The sequence below is a fragment of the Felis catus genome, chromosome D2 (genome assembly GCF_018350175.1).
Source record: "Felis catus isolate Fca126 chromosome D2, F.catus_Fca126_mat1.0, whole genome shotgun sequence".
NCBI lineage: Eukaryota > Metazoa > Chordata > Mammalia > Carnivora > Felidae > Felis > Felis catus.
In genome coordinates this window covers 61,464,837-61,489,819 of record NC_058378.1, presented here as the reverse complement: position 1 = coordinate 61,489,819, position 24,983 = coordinate 61,464,837, and the positions used below count along the sequence as shown (strand labels likewise).

The 24,983-nt window shown below is 38.2% G+C and overlaps 1 protein-coding gene and 1 pseudogene across 2 annotated transcripts in view; both read left to right on the top strand.

Moving 5' to 3' along the window:
• The first annotated feature begins 560 nt into the window (after window positions 1-560).
• Window positions 561-24,983, top strand: part of PCGF6 (polycomb group ring finger 6) — a 37,200-nt gene continuing 12,777 nt past the window's right edge. Inside the window, exons 1-8 of one of the 2 annotated variants that reach the window (XM_045040631.1) lie at window positions 561-3,729; window positions 4,534-4,633; window positions 4,724-4,820; window positions 5,633-5,688; window positions 5,789-5,848; window positions 6,729-6,837; window positions 11,812-11,839; window positions 20,001-20,099. In XM_045040631.1, coding sequence (XP_044896566.1) covers window positions 3,373-3,729; window positions 4,534-4,633; window positions 4,724-4,820; window positions 5,633-5,688; window positions 5,789-5,848; window positions 6,729-6,837; window positions 11,812-11,839; window positions 20,001-20,099 — 906 coding nt within the window. In that variant the 5' untranslated portion in view covers window positions 561-3,372. The remainder of the gene's footprint in view (window positions 3,730-4,533; window positions 4,634-4,723; window positions 4,821-5,632; window positions 5,689-5,788; window positions 5,849-6,728; window positions 6,838-11,811; window positions 11,840-20,000; window positions 20,100-24,983) is intronic. The other variant, XM_023240883.2, reaches the window with a different exon arrangement.
• On the top strand, window positions 6,844-11,805 carry LOC109492667 (annotated as a pseudogene).

Here is a 24,983-nt window from a genome sequence, read left to right as displayed (position 1 = left end):
CTGCTTTAAAAATTTTGTACCCAAGGGGACCTGGGTGGTTTAGTCAGTTAAGAGTCTGACTCTTGATCTCAGCTCAGGCCATGATCTCATGGTTTGTGAGATTGAGCTTTCAGTTAGCTCTGTGCCAACATCGCAGGAACCTGCTTGGGATCCTCTCTCCCCCTCTCTCTGCCCCTCCCCTGGTTGCATGCTGTCTCTCTCTCTCAAAATAAATAAGCTTTTAAAATACATAAATAAATAAAAATAACAATTTTGTACCCAGAGACCCACCATCCTTCACAATCAACATTTATAATCAAGCAACAATTGCCATCTCCTAGTTAATTAATGTGTGAGCCCTTCATAACGGTTTTTAGATATGATTTTCTTTTTTTTAATGTTTATTTATGTTTGAGAGGGAGAGCACGAGCAGAGGAGGGACAGAAAGAGAGAGGGAGACAGAATCCCAAGCAGGCTCCACACTGTCAGCACAGAGCCCAACACGGGGCTCGAACTCACAAACTGCCAGATTACTACCTGCATCCAAATCAAGAGTCAGATGCTTAACCCACTGAGCCACCCAGGTGCCCCTCTTGTTTTTTTAAGTAGGCTCCACACCCAGTGTGGGGTGTGAATTCACAACCCCGAGATCCAGAGTCGTATGCTCCACTGACTGAGCCAGGCAGGCACCTCTAGATAGGCTCTTCTGTTTGAGTATCAAAGCACCCCCCCCCCCAAAAAAAAACCTCTAGTACTGATGTTTCATCTTTTCTACAGCATCTGTCAGTCTAATTAATTATCATGTAAGGAGTGCAATTACTCGTTGTGTAGGTCCACTTCTGCTGTTTTGTATTTACACCATTTTAACAAGTTAACATTCAGGGTGAGTTCTGGCTCAATCTGGGACATGATTCAATTCTGGTGCCTTGTCAAAATGTAAAGGTCCCAGGTAAGTGCCCCAAATATAACTTTGATGTGGAAACGCACTTAGATCATAATGGAGATACAAAAAATCCTCATTTTATGAAATAGATACATTTTGGAAGGCCTCACATATTATAAATATCACATAGTTAAGCCGTTTACCATATGGATTAGTCGTTCTACCAGAGAAACATAAGTACTAGGACACATATATTTATTGAGATTTATTACAAGGAATTTCTTTAAACAATCCTGGAGGCTTGCTAGGCAGATCTGAAATCTGTAGGGCAGGCCAACATGCTGGAAACTCCTGGGAAGGATTAACGCTGCAGTCCTCAGGAAGAATTTCTTTTCCTCAGGTGAATCTCAGTTTTACCCCTAAGGGTTTCAACTGATTGGATAAGATCTGTTCAGATTATATGGGATAATATCTTTTACTTAAAGTCAACTGATTGTAGATGTTAATTACATCTATAAATACCTTCACAGCAATACCTAGATAAGTATTTGAATCACTGGGTACTATAGCTTTGCCAAGATGACACATAAAACTACCTTTCACACCCTAGGACCCACAAAGCCTGCAGATATTTCTGTTTACTAACTAAACTGCTACCCCCCGTGGCAGTAATGCAAGTTCATAATTCAGTTAGCTTGCCAGATTTGAAAATGTGCAATTCTTGATTACATTTTTAAAATGTTGAGGATTCTCAATATTTCACACTCTACATAAAATATAATACTAATAAAGTAGGCTCCGCGCCTAGTGCAGACTCCATTATGGTGCTTCAACTCACCACACTGAGAGCAAGACCTATATCTGATATCAAGAGTTGGAGGCTTAACTAACTGAGCCACCCAGGCACCCCACACTACAAAATTTTATGATTAAAACGCATGGTGCAAGTAATTATTTTGTCTTACAATGTTGAAAGGTGAAAAGCTGTGCCTTTATCTAATGTAATCAGGTGGAAGCTCTTACAGTTTTAGGGTCATGTAAGGAGACTATCTCAGGTGTCTATGTCCCTTTCAATCTCTCTTCAACCGTCCTCTTTCAATATCCTAGTCCAGTTCCCATCCCCCTTCCTCGAGGCTTTATACTCTTCCATATAGGAGGAGACATTTCCTTTCTTCCACTTTTTGAATCTTGCATACTTCAGTATCTTAGGCTTGACCAGATTTTGGCGACTACAGAGGGAGAGGGAGAGTCTAGTCCAGGGGCAATGGGTGCTCATCAAGTCAGGTTCAGCTTTCCCCAAATAAGCATAATGACTTGATTTCCTCACCAGTTCCCTAAGAAGTATGTACACCACTCCCAAATTAGCATTGATTTTACTCAGTGACAACACATTCTCTCTCAAGTGTGATCCCCCCACCCCCAGCATTATTTCGTTAAGGAGCTTTTAACTCCTTTCTGAATCCAGCTTACAAGCATCATGACATTAGCTGGCACTATGTTAGCAAGGATAAACTACGCCAACGCCATATCTCTTTCATAAAAAAATTGGGGGGTGGGGGGTAGGAGTGCATGAATAGGTCTCAGTTCCTGCTACAATAGACCTTTGGTAAATATTTGTTGAAGTAAATATAATGACGTTCTTCTATGTGATAGGGACTCGAGGATGGTCTTTAAATGGTGATTAAATGTCCATCCTATGGCAATAAAAGATTTAATTCCTCCAAATAAACTTACATATTTCAAAATAGAAATGTCATACTTCCTCATGGAAATAATCTTGGATGAAAGAAATGCGCAATCGCTACTCAAACTTAGGTCATTATGGTTCATAATACGACATCATGATGGCACCTATTTCAGTGCTCTGCGCATCAATCCATACAGACAGAATACTGCTGTCTGGAATGGTACCAATTTTGTCATTTTAATTTTTTTTAACATTTTTAAATTTATTTTTGAGATACAGAGCACAAGTGGGGGAGGGGCAGCAGAAAGGGGACACAGAATCCCAAGCAGGCTCCAGGCTCTGAACCGTCAGCACTGAGCCTGACCTGGGGCTTGAACCCATGAACCATGTGATCATGATCTGAGCGGAAGTCATATGCTTAACAATTTAATCATTTTAAAAAAGGGAGTGAAGAGGGACAACCGAGTGACTCAGTCTGTAGAGCACGGGACTCTTGATCTCAGGGTTGTAAGTTCAAATCCCATTTGGTGTAGAGATCAGTTTAAAAAAGCAAACTGCTTAAAAATTAAATTAAATTAAAAAGGAGTGAAGAGAGCATCAGCCTTCCAAAGTGAAAACTTGATTCTTCTAAATGCGGCCATGGGCCCCACCCTATATGCAGAACGGCTCAGTGCACGCCCAGGTTTAGGTGAGGGCAGCGAACCACATTTCCCAGCGGCCCTGCAGGTCTCTCGCGCCTGCGCACTGGCAGCGTAGGCAGGTCGGCAGTACTCCCGCGCTAGCCAGCCACTGGGTCTCGTCTCGACCGGCCTCTAGCCCCGGCATGGAGAGGGTTTCGTTGGCGACGGGCAGCGCGGGAGCCGCCAGGGCCGAGGGAGCTGCGGCCATGCCGCCCCCGCCAGCCGTGTCCCCGCCTGCCCTCACCCCGGCACCCGCAGCGGGGGAGGAGGGCCCGCCGCCTTTGCCCGAGGCGGGGGCTCCCGGCTGCTCGGGCGCCCGGCCCCCAGAGTTGGAGCCAGAGCGCAGCCTGGGCCGCATGCGGGGCCGCTTCGAGGACGAGGACGACGAGTTGGAAGAGGATGAGGAGCTGGAGGAAGAAGAAGAGGAGGAGGAGGAAGAGATGAGCCACTTCTCGCTGAGGCTGGAGGGAGGCCGGCCGGACTCCGAGGACGAGGAGGAGGTATTTACAGCCCCTGCCTGACCACGCCGGGGCAGAGGGGCCTCCGGGACGAAGCCCGCCCTCCCCATCGAGGACCGGGCCGCGCGTCCCCGGCTCGCCGTTGTAGCCCTTGGCACTCGCGTCGACCTCCACCCCTCCCTGCTCTACCTGCCCAGGCATGTGGCGCGGACTGGGCTTGTTTCCCCGCCCGACCCCCTGTCGACTCTTTGTGAGGTTCCTGCCGCTCACTTAGGCTCTCGGGGTCCGACTCGATCTTTCTGTAAATCATTATTAAATTATGCCAGGCGGGTGGGCGCGTAGGGTGCAGTGTTTCTCTTTCCAGGAACTTGCAAGTCGGACGAGAAACAGTCCATTTCTTCTACAGGGTGTTGAGAAGATGGCACACTCTTCCCTATCCAGTCAATCTCTAATTGAAAAGGATGGTTGTTTTTGTTTTGTTTTGTTTGTTTAATGTGGTAGGGCATACTTCATCAAGCTGGGTAATACACCTAGCCAGTCAGAATTGACCTATTAAACGTAAACACCTGTATCTGGAAAGTTTGACCGTTTTGTAAGTATTTCATAAAGTAAGATGCTCCTCATATGGCAGTGTGCAGTATATCCAGGAGAATAAGGTCTTTTTGAAACATTGGTTTATATTGTGTTATTGTAACTTTCAGAAGTATTTTGAAGGGTTGGAGGTACTGTAATATTGTGGTGTTGCAAAGTAAGTTACATTGTTCATAATGATATGTGGGGATTATGGCTTAAGAATTTGAGAAGGCAAGGGCTTGTACTTTAAAACTACTTCCATTGCATTTGCAGCGCCTGATTAATCTCTCAGAACTGACCCCGTACATCTTGTGTTCCATTTGCAAAGGTTACTTAATAGATGCAACTACCATTACAGAATGTCTTCATACATGTAAGCATATAGTTCACATTTTGAAATGATACATTCAATTTTTGAAATGTCTCCAAAGCATCCTAATTTAAACATTTTATTTTTCAACAGTTTGTAAAAGCTGCATTGTAAGACATTTTTACTATAGCAACAGGTGTCCAAAATGCAACATAGTAGTACATCAGACACAACCTCTTTATAACATAAGGTAAGAAAAATATATAAGTAAAATTTATATTTTAAATATACTTTGTTTAATGAAAACTTCTAGTTGTGTAGTTGGGAATGAATTCTTGACCTGTTTCAAAAAGGCAACTACATATTCTCTGAAGAAATATATCTAACACACTTACTGTGTGCCAGGCACTGTGATACCTTCTGGGGACCAAAAATAAATAAATAAATACATAAATAAATAAATAAGCACAGGCCTCTCTTTCTGAGGGTTTTAATTCCATCAGTCAAGTTCCTGTGGCTAGTTTAGGTTTGTCATTTGGGGATAGTTAGAATTCTGCTTTTTAAAAATGATGCCTGAAACAACTGGCCTCTTTAGAAACACCGGTGTGTCCTAGGTCATTGTGGCTTTTTCAGATTTTCAGTTCATACTATGTTTCCTAAGTGAAGAAAAATATTAAAAGTGGATTGGTTTTCATTTGTTCAAATACTATTACGTTTTTACTATCTTTCTAGAAGAATGGTTTGCAGATGATGCACAGAAGTTCAAAATCCAGTTTCCGCATTCAAGCTCATATTCTTATCAGGAGAATAAGAGAGTCCACATGGAACAATTTAGCAAACCATTCAATAGTCTGTGATTACTTATGATTACATGTAATTAATGACTTGAGGTTCTCTCAGTTGAGAACTGGTGCTACCTATAAAAGTAACTCACCTCTGAAAAAGGAGATATCCACTCCCAAGAGAAAGCAGTTATTTACAAAGAGCATCAGTTATTCTCACTCTGTACCAAAATGCATTTTGCTGAATTCTGAGGTATTCTCCATCCTTTCCTTTTATTAGGTTGGACCGACAGTTACAAGACATAGTGTACAAATTAGTGATCAATCTAGAGGAAAGTAAGTTTATTTTATTACATGGTTGTGAACCCCAGAATCTCTGCTGACTCTACTAGTTACATTTTAAGTGTAATTTAGTCTGTGTTTTATCATTTTTTAGGAGAAAAAAAGCAAATGCATGATTTCTATAAAGAAAGAGGTCTAGAAGTACCTAAACCTGGTAAGTTTGGGTGTATACCATAATGTATTTATAGATTAAAGACCACTAACTTAACGAAATTTATTCCCTTTGAAATTATTTTTGGTGATAGCTTGTTTTCTTATGATCAAAGAGCGAGAAAGATGATGTAATGATAAACTGTAATTCAGTTTAATTAATTATAAAAATTAAGGAGTACAGGCTCTGGAGCTAGATGGTCTGAGATTGATCCTAGCCCTGCCACTTTCTGTGTGACTCTGACAAATTACTTCAATGTCTCAGACTCCTCATCTATAAAATAGGGATAATCATAGTACTTCCTAAAATTGTTGTGAGGATACATTGAGTAATACAAAGCACTTAAAACAGTGCCTGGAACATAGTAACTGTTCAGTTTTTGTGATGATGGTGATGTGATAGCTTAGAAAATTAGATAAATTTGTGTTTAAGTCCTGGTTCTTCCACGTACTATATATTGCCTAATCTCACTTGAACAGTAATCTCCATTTTTTTACAGTTTTAAGTAAAAAAAAAGCAGTATACCTATGTCATGGGATCATGATTAGGGTTAAATGAGAATCTACACGTGCAGTGCTCAGCATGACCCCTGAGCCCTTGCACACAATAGTGCTTGTTAAGGATTATCTACAACTGTTGTGTTATGAGCCCTCTCTGTGGCCCTGATAAACCAACCCTGTATACCTGCCTTCCATTGTGGAGTGGTCCCCACTTGCAATTTCACTGGCTTTGACAGATTATTTAATGTTATTAAAGGGAGATTGAGTGCATTATCATCTTTTAAATAGTCAACATGGTTATAATATCTGTGTAATATTTTTCAAAGATCTCAATTCATGAAATTTTTATTCTAACCCAACTTTTTTGTTTGGCTTTTAAATAGCTGTTCCACAGCCAGTCCCTTCGAGCAAAGGAAGATCTAAGAAAGTCTTAGAATCAGTGTTTCGTATCCCACCTGAACTTGATATGTCTTTACTACTAGAGTTCATTGGGTGAGTACCCTTAATCTCTCTACCTCTTAACCTTAAAATAAAGAATTTGTTAAGTCCAACAGTTATGAAATCATCCTTAACGTAGGTAAAATCAAATTTTTGTGATATCCTTTTAAAAATTCATCATGAAATATTTAAGACTTAGAAAAAGGTCTAAAGAATAGCACTACACCACTTCTGTCACCATCATCAGGCTTAAGAAATACCGCACGCTTGTATGGCACAAACCCTTCGGCCACCCCTTCCTGCTCATCCCTCTTTTCTTAGAGGTTAATAACCAGTCTCCTAAAAGTAATGATTGCGATTCCCATGGTTTCTTAAAATATGTTTATCACACGTATTTATCCTTAAGCAATGATGTAGAATTGCTTTTGCTCATTTAAAAACTTTAAATGGTATCACTGTGTTTTCCAACTTGTTTTATTCACTCAGCATTGTGTGATTCATCCATGAGGAAGTGTGTAATTCTAGTTGATTCATTTTCACCATTGCCTGGTATTCCCTTAAAATAAATATACCGTAATTTATCTTTTCTTGTACAGTTGAACTTATAGCTTGTTTCCAGTTTTTTGTTTTTGTTTTTTTTTGCTGTTATAATGTTGCTTTAAACATTTTTGTATGTATCTCTTTGTGTATATGTGAGATAGTTCTCTAAGAGTATAGATTTGCTGAGTTTTAGGATATATTTGTTTTCAACTTTACTTGGTTTTGCCAAATTGTTTTCTGAAGTAGTTGGATATCTTTCCAATTGATATAAATTGCTTCTTTCAAACTTTATATGTAGCATATGGTATATTCTATTACATTGCAACATTGTTAAATACAGTATCATCATAGAGTTGGCATGTATCAAACTGCAGTTTTCAAAATTCTTACATAGTTTGCAGAATAAACTAACATGCTTTTTTTAGAAAATCTAGATTTTCCATTTTGTGTCGCTGATGACTATTTTACTTTTCAGTAACTTTCTCCTTATAATTCTAGATTGCCTGTATCATCTATTTAGTATCTAGCTTGTGCTATGTTGTGTTTACCTCTTTATGTGGTCAGTCACCCTATGTTCTCGGCTGATATTAAGGACACCTAAGGGGCGAGAACACAAAGCCCATGTAGTAGTGGTTGATAACAAAATAATCCCTTTGGAGGAATGAACAGAAACTATGTAATACCAAACTTTAAACAAGCAATTTCTGATAATAAAGAATGTGTTCCAATCTAAAAAGGACCTGGTTAAATAATGGTATATGGCACATGAGTATGTGCTAATGTAACAGCATATATGCTTAAATGGAACAATCAACAAAATAAGAGAATACATCTCAAGCGCCCATGTATGGTTTTTTTTTAAAGAGCATGGTGGGAAATATGTGTATATACATTTCTTTTTTACATGCACAGATCATTCCTGAAAGGACATATAAAAAAAATGTTAATGTGTTAATGGCAGTTGCCTCTAGAAAAGGGCAACTGAAGTCTGTGAGTCTACAGTAGGGAAAAAGTCTTTTCGTTGTGTTTGAATTTTTACTATGTAACCTGATTTTTTGTAAATCTGTTTAATTAAAATTTGAAAACTGAAAGGAGTTTATATTTCTAAAAAATATTTTGGGGAAATGTAAAGTTTTCTACTGGTACACAGTAAGAACTGATGATCAATTTTTTATACATTTTTTGAAAAGTGGCAGGGAGGTAAAGATGGCAAATAAGTGATGGGTATGCCGCCATTACCTCTGTCTTTGCCCGCAGCAGAAATCAATAATAAGTCATGGCAGGCTTTCCTGATGAGTGAGGATTGACCACAGTACTCAGGGCAGTCATTAACACTTACCAAATTTGTTTCATTAGTAAATTTTCCCTGCTGTAGAATAAAGAGCCCTCATGCTCTTTCCCTGCCATGGGGAGTCCCAGGGAGGCAGAGGCTCTGTTGCACTCAAGCTTCGCTCCACCGGTAACCCACCACCATGGCTGAGGAAGGCATTGCTGCTGGAGGTGCAACGGATGTTAATACTGCTTTACGAGAGGTGCTGAAGACTGCCCTCTCCCGCGATGGTCTGGCGTATGGAATTCGCCAGGCGCCAAGCCCATCTTTGTGTGCTTGCATCCAAGTGTGATGAACCTATATACGTCAAGTTGATGGATGCCCCTTGTGCTGAATACCAAATCAACCTAATTAAGGTTGATGACAACAAGAAACTAGGGGAATGGGTGGGCCTATGTAAAACTGACAGAGAGGGAAAACCCCATCAAGTGGTTGGTTGCAACTGTTTGGTGGTTAAGGACTGTGGCAAGAGTCTCAGGCCAAGGATGTCATTGAGAAATACTTCAAACGCAAGAAATGAACAAATAAAAGACTTGGTTCTTGTTCTAAAAGAAGAAGAAGAAGAAGAAGAAGAAGAAGAAGAAGAAGAAGAAGAAGAAGAAGAAAAGAGCCCTTGCTTGGAATAAGGGAGGATCTAGGTTTAAATCCTAGCTTTTCTGTTACCTAGTTTTGTAAACATTAACAAATTGCTTTTTGTTTATTCACAAGATGTTAAGGTCCAGCTACATACCAGCACAGCGCTCTGCTAGTGTTGAGAATATGGGTTTGAAGAAGTCAGCCATGGCCTTTGCCCTCACAGAACTTCTAGTCTCAGAGCTTCAGCTTCTCTATCTGTGAAAAGAAAGAATTGAGCCTTTTGTGTTGATGATTATGATGAGTAGTCTGACTCATAACATAGCCCTTTATCCATTTTCAACTGGTTGAGGGGAAAAAAGCTTTCAGAGTGGCAAGGAGTCTTTTTGAAAGAAAGCTTCCAGAAGCAGAGAGTCCTTTTGAAGTCACCAGTCCCCAGAGTTCACTACATGGAAAAGCTTTTATGTTCTCACAGAAGTCAGGCTACTGAGGGTAACGCATAGGCAGCTCTCTCATGGCAGGACAAGCGGCAGATGAGTTTTAACCTGATGCAAGTACAAAAGCAAATTTGGTCCATCTGTTGACCCCACTTGAGTTGGAGGAGCAAAAAAACCCGAGGTAGGTTCATCTCGTGGGCAGTGACTTTTCAACCACTGGAATATGAAGCTAGGTCCCCCCCTAAATTGGGTATGCGTGTTTTGTGATATTTAGATAGTCTTGTACTTCTTGTTTTTGTTCTTCAGTTTGTGTGTAAAGTAGAAGATTATAAAAAGAAATAACCTCAGGCAGGCAGTATAGTGTATATAGAAACCATAGGCTTTGAAAAGTCTCAGTAACTAACGGTATATAACCTTTGGGATGTAGCTGAATTCTCATCAGTTTCTGTTTTTCTAAACTGGGGATCATAATAGCATCTAACAGGAGTGTTTTAAGTATCAGTTTATGGTATTCCTACCATGTCTAAACTATTAGCAATGTAGGAATATTGAAATAATGCAGGGTCATTCGAAAATAAAGGTTAAAGTACTCTGTGGTCCTGTAATATGTACATCTGCCTAGTGAATAAAATGGACTCACATGAGATAAGTATGAGACAGCCAAAATTTAATGCAATCTTCAGCTCAGTAACACTTAGTCGACCAGGGAGTTGCTGTCCAACTGTACGCTGTATTAATCCAACTAGTGTATTATGTTGAGCTCTGGGCACTACATTTTAAGAGAGAGGTTGGTAAAATGAGGTGTAACCGGAATAGCAAAAAGTTAGAAAACCATGTCATTTGTGGTAAGGGAAGGAACAAAAATAGTCTGAAAAAGAACAATCCTAAGCCCCTTAAATTAATTTCAGATCTTTAGAGGGTTATCATATAAAAAGAAAAGTTGGATCTAGTTCACAAGAGTACCAAAAGACAAAATTAGGACTAGTAGGTGTAAGTTACAGGGAGAAACATGTTTGATTCAGTGCGAGCAAGCCATTTCTAACCAAGTTGCCCACAAATGGAATGAACTAACTTGTCAGTTGAGAAGTTCTCTCTTTAGGTGCTTAAGCAGAAGCCAGATGACTGTACATCATGGATTCTATAGAAATAATTCTTGTAACAAGTAGGATATTTTATTTTACAACGCTAAGTTTATATTATATATTTTAGGTTTACATTTCATATATATATATATATATATATATATATATATATACATAACATTTATATTAACATACTATGTGCTTATAATGTAGCTTTTATGTTATCTTTTAATATATTTCTTTATTATATTTGTATTATAAGAATATTTTGTAGATGATGCAATTGTGGTCTGGCCTACTCTTCACAACACTATAGGAAAGAATGTGGGTTCTGATGCTAGGTACACATGAGTTGGAAGCTTTATCACTTAGTAGCTCTGTGACCTTAAGTTATTAAACCTCTCTGAGGCTAATTTTCCTTATCTGTAGAAGGGAGATACTAATACCCGATATGCAGGGCTATTATGAGGACTAAATGAAAAGCATGCATCTTCTATGAAGACCTCATACAATGCCTGTGCATAGTAGATGATCAACAAAAGTTAGAGCCTATTGTCTCCTCATGACATAAATGTAATGGACTTAAGAAGTCCCTTCACACTTCTAGGTGAAGAGCAAACAGCAAATCATGCCCATTATGCTATAAGCAAACTAACAGGAAATCTAGTAGCCTTCTTGTAAGAAATCTATCTTGAAAAGGTTACTGTAAAGAGAAAACACAATTATGATAGGAAAAAAAGAAGTCTTACTTTAAATTGGAAAATGTTAAAAAAAAATAAATTGGAAAATGTTAGAATGTAACATGCGGGGGAAACCTAAATATTAAAGATACAGTCTTCACTCCTGGAAGTATACAAAGTAGTGTAAAATAGCGGAGAAAACTGCCTTTACCTTCCAGTAGGTGGCAGACGTGACAACCACATTTCTTTATTTCATAAAAGGGTAGGTGGTGGCCTTTTAAGATTAAATTGATGTTCCTCGAGTATTTATATCCATGTTATTTTTCTGTGTTTTATGATTTAACGTATAGTTTAAAATGTTGATTAATTTTGCTTTCATTTTTCAGTGCTAATGAAGGCACGGGACATTTTAAGGTATTTTATTTTCATTTACTTCACAGGAAGACCCTATAGTACACAATTTGGGAGTCAGATTAGCAATCATGGAGATTGCTTTCAATTCCAGTAGTGTTTTGTGAATAAAAGTGGTAGAAATACGAAGTACGTTCAGTAATGCTGTCATGATAAGTTTATGAGAAAAGAGTTAATACGTAGGGATTTGTTATTAATACAGGACAGTGGTCTAAGGAAATAGAAGTGAGATATTTCTAAAACTCTAAAACCAAATACTAGGATAATTTGGTGATTTAAAAAAATGTTTCAAAGCATTTTTTGCATAGTTGGCATTCGGTTAAATATGAGCTTAAATTTTTAGTTGCACATAACATTTTGGGCTCAAGGTAACCTGCCCTAACTTGTAACTTCATTTACTGAATTTTTAGAAGTAAGAATGAACTCCTTTGTAACATACGTAAGTTCAGAGTTGTCTTAAAGGCTCTATTATCACAGGTCCCATTGTACACAGTGTTGCTCCTATAGGATGAGTCATTCAGGAAAAGCTAACTTTTTTTTTTTTTTTGAAAGGGTAACTTTTTAAAAAGGGTTAAATCAGGCCTTATACTTACTTGGGATTGTAAATATATAAGGAAATAGCTTTGATCTGTTTGGATTTTTAGTGACTTTGTCAAAGTCTGTACTAACGCTTGGGTGGATTATATCTGGTTCAGTATACTGTTTTGTGAATACAGTTGCTGAGAGACATGAACTACAGCATAGGAATAGGTGGATACTTCTGTGGATAAAGTATATTATAGATGTTTCCTAGAGATCAGAGTGATGGAGGGGATACAGTGTTAAGTTTGGTAACTTTGAATTTATTCTAAGTTGTAAAAAATCAAATTTATGGCAATTAACTTTAGGAAGTTCTTTCATAGTAGTGTGGTAGGTGGGAAAGTGGCATATAAGTTTCTGTATGGGTCAAGTATAGTGTCCTATGCTCCTAGAGTTTGCTAAAGATATTTGTCCAATCATCTGTAGTAGCCAGGCACCCAAGAGAGTGTAAAAACTTCATGAAGAAAGAACTAGAAATTAATTAGCCTGTTGCTTCCACAAAAGCATATGGACCTAGAATATTTAAGTAGTTCCAATCCTAACACATTAGAAAAACATGACAATACCACCTGTAAAGTATTCTTGCCAAAACAAACAAATGTTATGCTGATCACACTCCTAGATTTAATTACTAATTTACAAGAAATCCAGGGATGTTAAATGATACTGTAGGAATATAATAAGCCAAATCTAGACAATGGAAACAGTTCTGTTTGTTCAGAATAAAAGGGAGAGGTGAAGAGGGAACATATAGATAGGATGATTAATTAAAAGAGACTCAAGGGATGTAACTAACTACAATGTATGGAGTTTATTTGGATTTGATTTGAAAAATGAACTGTAAAAAATTTATGAAAAAATAGCCCCAAATTGGAAACACCCCAAATATCCATCAATTGATGAATGAATAAACACAGTATGATATATCCATACAACAGAGTATTATTTGGCAATAAAAAGGAATCGAGTACTGATACATGCTACAACATGGATGAAGTTTTAAAATATGTTAAATGAAAGAAGCCAGGCACATATGCATGATTCCATTTGTGTGAAATGTCTAGAGCAGAGAAATTCATAGTAACAAAGTATTATAGATTGGTGGTCGCCGTAGTCTCAGGGCAAAGGGAGAAACTGGGAGTGATTTCTAATTGGTGTGGGGTTTCTTTTTGGATGATGAAGATGTTCTGAAATTAGATAGTGGTGATGAGTTGCACAATTCTACCAATAAACTAAAAACCATGGAATTGTATACTTGAAAATGGTGAATTTAATGATATATGAATTATATATCAATAAAGCTGTAAAACTTTTAAAAAGTAAGCCAAGATCTAATGGAAACCCTTTGAATAGAATTATTGTTCATAATATATTTAAGGTATGTATTTTGAGAGTATAAAAAATGTATCGATAAAAATACATGCATAAATTGGAATTTTAGTTTGAGTCCATATTTGGTTTAAATTTTTTTCATGAAATCTGTGTTTTATTATTTTCTCTTTAATGGTAGCCCTAAAAAGAGTAAAATCATTTCCTGCTGGGTGAGAAAATTGAGACAATGGGTGAAATTTGAACACATACTAGATATTTTTTGATATCAAGGGATTTTACAGTATGATAATGGTATTATGTGTTTTTAAAGAGCTCTTACCTTTTAGGGATACATACTGAAGTATTTACAAATGAAATAATACATCTGGGGTTTGCTTCAAAACTAATGGGGGCAGGAAGTAGTTGCAGTAGGAAATGAGTGGGGTATATTTAAAACAAAATTGGCCTTGAGTTGGTAAAGCTAAGTGATGGTATATAGGAGTTTGATGATACTATTCTCTTATAGTTTTGAGGCATTAAATTTTCAGTTTTAATTGATGATACAGATGTTAATTTATAGGTTTTATGCCTATGAGAGGTGATGATGAATCTGTTGGTTCATATCTTTGAGTTTAAATAGATATGTCTGAGCAGGTTGTTAAACTCTTTACCATGTAGACCTGTAGCATGAAAGTCATAAAGCCTATTTGCTATATTCAATTTCAAAGTGTTTCACAAGGCAGTAAATATAGTCCCGATAATTTTTCCCAGGAGTCATTTTTTTTAACTTTTAATTATGAAAAATTTTAAACATAGTGAAAAGTAGAACCTCCCTGTCACCCAGCTTTACCAGTTAACTAATGGCCAATTTAATCTGTACTTCTGTCCACTTCCCTATTATACTGAAACAAATCCCCAGCATTTTGCCACTTCATCTGTAAATATTTCAGTATTTAAAAAAAAATTTTTTTTATTACTTACTTTTGAGAGAGAGAGAGACCAAGCCCGAGCAGGGAAAGGGGCAGAGAGAGAGAGAGGGAGACACAAAATCCAAAGCAGCCTCCAGGCTCTGAGCTGTCAGCACAGAGCCCAATGCGGGGCCTGAACCCATGAGCTGTGAGATCATGACCTGAATCGAAGTTGTACACTTAACGTATTTCAGTATTCTTGAAAGAAGAGTCTCTTTTTTTTAATGACCATGTATCATACCAAAAAAAAAAAGTTACAAAAGCGTCATTGTCATGAAAGATAAAAATAAAGTGGCAGAGCTATTCTTTATTAAAGATTACAGAAACATAACAAAATGCAATGTGTGATCCTTCACTGATATAAGAACAATTTACAATGGGTATTAGACACTTTATAAAAGAATTTGGACTATTTAGATAATTGTGTTGTATTAATGTTAAATTCCTGAATATTATATATGTTTCATGATAATTATATTGTAGTTATACAGGAGAGTCCCTTTATTCTGAGAAAATAATTGCTAATATGTTTAGGAGTAAAATATCTCAGTGTATGCACATAAATCATGTGGTCCAATAAAAAATTAACATGCACATGCACATATACATACATGCATATAGATTAGAAGAGATAAAGCAAATACCGCAATATATCAACAGTTTGTAAATTAGGTGAAAGCTATCTGGGTCTTCATGGTACTATCTTAAAACTTTGTATGTTAGTCATTTTACAAAAGGTTGGGGGTGGTGAATGAGATAAATTAACAATATTTTTAAGCTTGTTTATTTATTTTGAGACAGAGAAAAAGCAGCGGAGGGGCAGAGAGAGAAGAAGAGAGAGAGAATCCCAAGCAGGCTCCACTCTGTCAGCACAGAGCCTGATGCAGTGCTTGATTTCACGATCTGTGAGATCATGACTTGAACCGAAATCATGTCAGATGCTTAACTCACTGAGCTCCCCAGGTGCCCCCAAATAACAGTTTCTTACTGTGAAGTATCTATTCATTGTTCAAATTTTTCATTGCGTCAATTACAGTGGGTGTTTCTCTCTCTCGCTCTCTTTTTTTTTTAGTTGGTATATTTTAAGAGAGAGTGTGTGTGAGTGGGGAAGAGGCAGAGAGAGATGGAGAGAGAATCCCAAGCAGGCTCTGCACGGTCAGCACAGAGCCCATTGTGGGGCTAGAACCCCACATGTGGGATCATGACCTGAGCTGAAACCAAGAGCTGGTCGCTTAACCAACTGAGCCACCTAGGCAACCCACTTTTTTTTTTTTTTTTTTTTAAACACTTTAAGTCAGGATCCAGATGAAGTTCACACATTGTGATTGGATATGAATGTCTTCAAATCTTTAGGTTTTCCATTTCTTTTTTTCTTGCAGTTGTTGATGAAAAGGAGTCATTTGTCCTGTAGTTTTCTATAGATTGGGTTTTGATGTTGTATCACTGTGGTATAATTTGGCATGTTCTTCTGTGTTTTATCTTTCCCATAAACTGATAGTTAAGTTCAGAGTGTTGATCATACAGGTTTGATTTGAAGGGATCAAGAATACGTCATAGGTGGTTTTTCTGTCTATCTAGAGGCACATAATATCTGGTTGTCTGGATCTCTTTATGTTAGCAACCATTGGTGCTCAGTGTCTAAGCCCATTAGCTTAATAAGGTTTGGAAAATGATGCTATCATTCCTCTTTTTTTAAGATTTTAATTTAAAATAATCTCTGCATCCAATGTGGGACTCAAACTCACAACCTCAAGATCCAGAGTCACATGCTCCACTGACTAAGCCAGTGAGGCCCCCCCGCCCCCACTTCTTTTACTAGTTAAAATACCTTTATAAAGAGAAACTTCCTTTCCTCTATTTGGTTAGCCAGTGGAATCGTTTTTATAGGAAAGGCAAGATAAATGCTTGATTCTTTCCCTTTACTTACCAAGCTCAGAGTAATGAGTTGGTTCATGAGCGTACTCCAGTCTTGACCAAATCAAATAGGTTTTCTTGTTTTTGTTTTTACTTTAGTGTGAACTCTTAAATTTAAACATATTTGTGATTTAAACCTATTTTATTTATTACCTTTATTGATGTTCAAATTGTCCTATCATAGGTATCATAGTCTCTAATACTTTCTTGCTATCTGATATGACAAGATGTTCTGTGTTCAACTTGTACATCTCTTGTCCCCCAGACATGGAATTAGTCCTTTCTCCAAGGTGTCCTAGTTCCTTTTGATGGGGTTTTTTTTTTTCCTTAATGTTTGTTTATTTTTGAGAGAAGGAGAGGGAGACTGAATATCCAAAGCAGGCTCTGTGCTGACAGCAGAGAGCCCAGTGTGGGGCTCAAACCCACAAATTGCAAGATAATGACCTGAGCTGAAGTTAGACGCTTAACCAACTGCTTAACCAACTGAGCCACCAGGTGTCACCCCTTTTGGTGGTTTTTAAAAATCAATCTGGCTACTGGGGGTTCGCCTACCTATTGGGTACATAACAGTTTCTAGGCCTTTTCAGTTGACAGAAATAGGAATTTTTTCAAGGTAAAGTGTAATTATGAGTTGGTATCATCTCTTTAAAAGATCTGTTTAGTGGTATGCATTATCTAAAGCAAGAAAATAACTGTTTCCTAAATCTCCCTACAGATCTAAACTAGCTTATTCAACTTTCTTATAAAATTGGCCTTTTGTGTTATAGATGGTAGGGAAGATTGCTGTCTGTGCTTAATTTCAAAGAGGTATAAATCTGGATTTTTTTTTTCCTATTTACACATGGTAGGAGACTGAGGTGTAGCAGAAAAGATAAGAGTTGACTATGTAGGTGAGAAATGTTCTAGAGCTTTAAGCAAAACAACAAAAACAAAAAACCCAAATTGTCTTCTAAAAAACTGAATGTGAATTATATGGAGGAAAAATCCAGTTAACTTGTGAACCTGGGGCATGAGGACTAAGTCAGCCACATGAGAACCCTGGCTTTGAAAGCCAAGACACGTTTTTTTCTCTTTCAGGTGTTGGCAGATCTCATAATTCTGTTCTAGGTGATCTAAAAAGTACAGTATTGGGGCATCTGGGTGGGTGGCTCAGGCGGTTAAGCCGTCTGACTTCAGCTTGGTCATGATCTCACAGTTGGTGAGTTCAAGCCCCACATCAGGCTCTCTGCTATTATCACAGAGCCTGCTTTCAATTCTCTGTCTCTCTCTCTCTCTGTCTCTGTCTCTCTCTCTCTCTCTCTCTCTGTCTCTCTCTCTCTCTCTCTCTCTGTCTCTCTCTCTCTCTCTCTCTGTCCCTCTGATGCTCGCTCACTCTCTCAAAAATAAACATTTTTTAAAAAGTTAAAAAGTAATAGTATTTATAACTTTAGCTAAGTTGGATTAATTTTAACAAACGCCTGGGGTGAGGTGTTCACTAAGAATTTAGAAATGAGAGAAATTGGACTGTCCTCTGCTGGTATACCTGAGGTAAGCCCAGGGAATTAACCTTCAGAAATGCTCTCTAGTTCAGCTGAGCGTCTGACTTTTGATTTCCGCTCAGGTCATGATCCCAGGGTTGTGGGATCAAGCCCTGTGTCCAGCTCCATGCTGAGTTGTGGAGCATGCTTAAGATTCTCTCTCCCTCTGTCCATCTACCCCACTCATTTGCTCTTTCTCTTAAAAAAAAAAAAAATACTGGTTGCCAGACAGGCATAGCTAGATAATTCAGAATAACAGCTTCTCAAGGTCCTTAATAGGATTCTTATGCTAACCAGTGCCACCTACAATGAGATATTTTCTTGGGGACTCCACCTGGGGCACGGCTGTACCTCCTTAGACTGCTTTAGCTTTGTGAGATGATTCCTGTACTTATAAAAAAAGCGTGAAACTTTGCCATTTTTGTCTAGATTGTATCAGTATCCCATAACCATGGGATGAGGGTCTCTTATATAGACTTTCTTATGTAAGAGTCAAGTTCTTTTACATAAAGAGTGAAATGATCACAACACACCAGTAATAAATATGTGCCAGGAATTGTTAATAGTTATTTACCTACATTAACTCACCTTCCTCTTGATAAAATCTGTGAGGTGTAGTAGGTGATATTATTATCTCTTTTACAAATGGGGACAGAAAGGTTCATCATCTTGCCCAAAGACTTAGGGCTAGACAATGGCAGAACCAGGGTTTAAACCCAGGGGGTCTGTTTCTGGAGTATCTGCGCTTAACACCTATGCTGTCTGCTGCCCTATGGTAATAAGGGGTAGTGTTACTATAAGGGAATATCTTAAGGAACCAAACTACAGATAAGAAAGCTGAGTGCTGTTATTTGAGACAAACGTGCACCTAACCTATTGTTCATGTATTCCTAAAAGGTACCCTTTTAGTTCTGATTACCTCAGCTTTTCCTTTGTGTTAGAGAGTAACATCCTTAAAACTGCCTTGGAGATGGAGTGCCTGGCTAAGTGTTAGCTTTTCCTTTAAGACCCTGTGGCGTCTCCCCTATCACCTTAGACCATCAGATCAGATTCCAGCCACATATGTCTAGATGTCAGTCTTTTTATTTTCCTCTCAAAAAAGAAAACCGTTTATTTTGGAAAATGTCACACTCACACAGAAATAGACAGAATGGTAAAATGAATGCCCATGTACACGCTCAACTTCAGTAATTATAAACTCACGGCCAATCTCGTTTCATCTATGTCTTCACCACTTCTCACAATTTTAAAGCAAATCTGAGACATTTTTATCAGTAAATAATCAGATTTGTTTCTAAGAGATAAGGACTTTTTACAAACAGAATAGGGATACTACAGTTTTGAAAACTAATAATAATTCCTTAATCAAATATCCACATGCTACTTAAATTTCCAAAATTATCTCATGAAAATTATTGTATAGGTTTGTTTAAATCAGGACCCAAATGCGATCCATACATTGTAATTGGTTGACATATCTCTTACTTATATTGTTCACATCTTTTTCAGTCTAGACGTTCCTTCTCCATCTTGTTCTTTTTTTCCCTTGCAGTTTTTTTGTTGAGGATGCTAGATTGTTTTAGACACAATTTAGTCTCAGATATTCTCTCTCTGTCAATACATTTTACTCTAAGTTTTATTTTTGATGAGGTATTAAACTAGTAAGCTTTTCTATTAAAAAAAATTATTGACATACTTTTCAGAGGGGAAGCTAAGCAAAAATTCCTTTTTTCTTCTTTGGTAGGTAAATGAGCTCAAATTTCATAGTAATTTTTTTCATAAATCTGTTGAACATCTTTATTTTAAAATTTGCTTTATGATTTATACATTATATGTATTCATTCTGAAAATATTTATTTATGTTTATTTTTGTAGCCCTTGGAAAAGAAGTTTGTCCGAGTTTCTGGAGAAGCAACTATTGGGCATGTAGAAAAATTCCTCAGAAGAAAAATGGGTCTTGATCCAGCTTGTCAGGTAGAGTATATGTGTGTAAAAGGACAGATGAAGCTGTGAGATTACCTTTAGTATACTGAAGAAATGCTAAAAAGGATTGCATGCTGTGGCTTTTATGATGTGTAGATAATGTAAATGCTGGGGCGCCTGGGTGGCGCAGTCGGTTAAGCGTCCGACTTCAGCCAGGTCACGATCTCGCGGTCCGTGAGTTCGAGCCCCGCGTCAGGCTCTGGACTGATGGCTCAGAGCCTGGAGCCTGTTTCCGATTCTGTGTCTCCCTCTCTCTCTGCCCCTCCCCTGTTCATGCTCTGTCTCTCTCTGTCCCAAAAATAAATAAACGTTGAAAAAAAAAAATTAAAAAAAAAAAAAAAGATAATGTAAATGCTAATTAAATATTGGGACACAGTGATTCCAGCCCCACTTGAATCACATTTGACCAGCTGTCTGCTTCTCACTGGCATTGGTGACTGACTACCTGTCAGTGTCAGAGAAGAGCTGAGGATACGAGCCTCGCTTCCCCAAGGCTGTCTCTTTGATAGTGCAGAAGGTTGTTTATCACCCATCCTCTTCTCTTCAGAGGACATCCTTGCGTTTGTGACAAGCTAGGTCCAAGACACCTAAAAAAGTGAGATAGCTGTCTAATAGAGACCCTATTTGTTTTTTGAGCATTAGGAAAGATCTCCCATTCTAGCCATGTAATATGTTCTTGTTATAAGGTAGAAACTCGAACCTCATGTATCGTTGAACATAAAGTCTAAATAGAATGTGGGTCACTGACAACGCACATCTATATAGTTTTGCTCTTTCATTACTTAAATTTTAAAGAGGATTTTGTTCTCCATCATGTGTAAAATTTGAAGAAATAATTTTTATTTAAAACACTATTTGCTATTAAGTTAACAGATATTTCTCATGGCAACTGAAAACTGGAAATAACTTACCTGGCCACCTTGTAGCCACAGCTTACCTGAGGTTATTGCTAGTCTTCTGGTAACTAACTAGATGGGGCGCCTGGGTGGCTCATTCGGTTAAGTGTCCGACTTCGGCTCAGGTCGTGATCTCGCAGTTCGTGAGTTCGAGCCTAGAGTTGGGCTGTGTGCTGGCAGCTCCGAGCCTGGAGCCTGTTTCAGATTCTGTGTCTCCCTCTTTCTCTGCCCCTCCCCCACTCACATTCTGTCTCTGTCTCTCTCTTTGTCTCAAAAATAAATATTAAAAAAAAAAAAAAGGTAACTTATTAGAGACCCCTGGACAAAGAATTGTAAGTGATCCAATAACAGTCTATTATTTCTAAAAGCAGAATTCAGAAGAGTGGCACCTGATTATATAAAGTAAGAAATGCCACCCAAGAGGGCTTTCTGTAGGGTATAGATTACTTCCTCTGTGGCTAGATACTGATCAGAACAGAATTACCATTTATAAGTTTCATATTTGGTGTTTTAAGAAATGTGGTTGCCAAATTGGTTTGGCTGTGTAAAAATGTAGGTTTTTTTCTTTCATATCATAGAATTCAAGGCTTTCAGCATTTTGAAATAAAATTTTATATATGTACGTATATATACATATATACACATATATTTTATATATGTGTATGTATATACGTGTTTATTTTTGAGAGAGAGAGAGAGAGACTGCAAGTGGGGGAGGGTCAGAGAGAGGGGGACAGAGGATCCAAAGCAGGCTTTGTGTTGACAGCAGTGAGCCTGATGTGGAGCTCAAACTCATAAACTGCAAGATCATGATCTGAGCTGAAGTCAGATGCTCAACCAACTGAGCCACCCCGGCGCCCCTGAAATAAAATTCTATAAAATTTGTCTTCAACATTTAACTTTCTGTCAGTTCTTGGCTTTCTCGGTAAATATTTCTTTCCTATTCAGGGACTATATAGGTGGTAACACTTATAAATTACTATTTCACCAAAATGTTGAAATGATGGAACAGAGACCTATCAAATATGCAGATTGTGACTAAAATTGTTTAGACCTTCTAAATCCAAGAGAGAGTAAACAAGAGTTACTTCTAATACGAACAGAACATTGAGCTAGTTAACCATTAATCAAAATAAAATGCTTGGTGAACCCAGTCACTTGAGCCTGCTATGCTGATCTTCTTTAAACCAGTTATTCCCAAGTAGGAAATGTGTGCTCTGTTTATAGGTATGTGGCCTTCACTTAGGGTTATTTCTAGCAGAAATGAATGATTACTACAGGACTGTTAAGTAATAAACTACCTTTAAAGTTATTTGTGGCATACCAAAATAAAAAAGGAAGACAATTCTGAAAGATTAAAAAAATACAGATCATGTATTCTTACAAGAGATTTAAGTTAATTCAAAATCAGAAATCAGTAATTGTCTGGATAGATTCCATCACATAGAAATCCGAGTGCCTCTGGATTACTGTGGTTGAGTCAATGGTATATTGAACTCATGTCTTCTTTTATTTTGTCTTATAGCTACTCTTGTGTTCCTTCGTACACTGATCGTCAGATCTTATTTTTGTTTGATGAAACGAGACTTAGAAAATAAACATCACATTGATCACTAAAAATTCTTTATGTAGAATAAGTGATGTTAGATTTTATTGTTAATCCTACCATAATTAATTCCATCTCAAAAGATAGGTTATTATTTATTTAGGATATGAACTTAACCTTGCTATTAAATTGTTTCCAAATCAATTTTTAAACAGACTCTAATGCATCATATGGTATGTCCCTACCATTTATTTATTACCTATTGATGCTAAATTGAGCATCTATGTACTTGGCCTTAAGAGTACAAAGATGAGAGAGAAAATTTATGCCACCAAGGGACTTGGTTGTAGGGAAGATATACAAGAAAACAACTGAATGAAAATAGGATATGGTGAGTGTGACAAGAGTGCAAGAGTGAATGATTTAACTCTGAAGGAGTCAAAGAATGGACTTGAAGAATGTATAGGAATTTGCCAGACGAAGAAAAAAGACTTTCTGTCAAAGAAGAGCATGTGTGAACAAGTATGCCACTAGCTCATTCAGTGAAAAATCCTATCTTGGAATCTGTAGTGTGATCTTGCTTGTAAAAAAAAAAGGGGGGGGGTGGTTTGGGGCCCCTCGGTGGCTCAGTCGGTTAAGCGTCCAACTTCAGCTCAGGTCATGATCTTAGGGTTCATGAATTCAAGCCCCACGTTGGTCTCTGTGCTGACAGCTCAGAGCCTGGAGCCTGCTTTCGATTCTGTGTCTCTGTCTCTCTCCGCCCCTCCCCTGCTTGCACACTGTCTCTCTCTCTCTGTCTCAAAAATAAACGTTGAAAAATTTTTTTATATGGGTTTAAAAAAAAAAAAGACACAGGTTTTTCCTGCCTTCTTAGACTACCCTCACAGTCTGATTTCTGCTCTGAGGTTAGAAACATTACAGTTAACCTTTCTGCCTGAGACTTAGCTACTCCAGAGGTAGAAAGATTATACAGGAAAAGAGTTAATAAAGCAAACCTGAGGCTGCTATCTTTAGACGGGACTGCTTCTACAGTTGGCCCTTGCCTACCTAGCATTTTGGCTTGCAGAAAGTTCCCAGTAAGGGTGTTTCACCATGCCTACACCATACAATGGATCTGTGATGAATACCTGCTTTCCTTCTGGGAGTCTGGAGCTTAGTACTTGTTACAGGCAGAGAATGCCAACATGAACAGCCCTCAGTAAAAACCCTGTACTCTGAACTTCAAATGGGCTTCCCTGGGCAGAAACATTGCACAAGTGGGCTGCATTTCCAGTGCTAGGAAAAGGAGTACTCTGGGTGTATCTTCTCCTGAACCGAGAGGGGGACCATAGGAAGCCTGTGTGTGGATTTGTCCAGACTCCACCTACATCTTTTTCCCTTGCTGATCTGGCCACATATCCTTGCTGTGTTGCTGAGTCCGTGAGTCCATCTACAAACTACCAAATATGTGGGTCATGTTTGTGGGAACCCAGAGATGTGACTCTGTTTGAATGAAGTAATTTATGAAATATTTAGTCAGGTAACTTTTAAAAATCAGTATTGTAAAATCAGAAGCAATTTAAATGTTTATCAGGGAAATGGATTTATAGATTATGACATATTCAGGGGCACCTGGATGGCTCAGTTGATTGTCCAACTCTTGATTCCAGTACAGGTCATGATCCCAGGGTCATGGGATCGATCATGGGATCGAGGAATCGAAAAGATTCTCTCTTTCCCCTACTTGTGCTCTTTCTAAAATAAAAAATAAATATAAAAAGTTATGACATATTTATACAGTGGAACACAATGTAGCTATTAGAGGTAACCTTGTACTTCAGAGATGTCTATGCTATATTAAGGTTTTTTGGGGTTTAAAAAAATTTTTTTAAATATTTATTTATTTTTGACAGGGAGAGAGACAAAGCATGAGCGGGGGAGGGGCAGAGAGAGAGGGAGACACAGAATAGGAAGCAGGCTCCAGGCTCTGAGCTGTCAGCACAGAGCCTGACACAGGGCTCGAACTCACGGACTGTGAGATCATGACCTGAGTCGAAGACGGACGCTCAACCGACTGAGCCACCCAGGCACCCCTAAGGCTTTTTGGTTTTTAAATAAGTTGTAGAACAGTTTACGTGGCTTGATCCCATTTTTTATTTTTTGTTAATTTTTTTAATGTTTGTTTTTGAGAGAGACAGAACGCAAGCAAGGGAGGGGCAGGGGGAGAGGGAGACAGAATCCAAAGTAGTCTCCAGGCTCCAAGCTGTCTGCACAGAGCCTGATGCAAGGCTCGAACCCATGAGCTGTGAGATCATGACCTGAGCCAAAGTTGAACACTTAACCGACTGAGCTACGCAGGCTCTCTCATGATCCCATGTTTAAAAAACAAAACAAAAATCCCACATGTGCACATAGCATCTAGGGCCATCCACATCAAACTGTTAGTAACTGGCC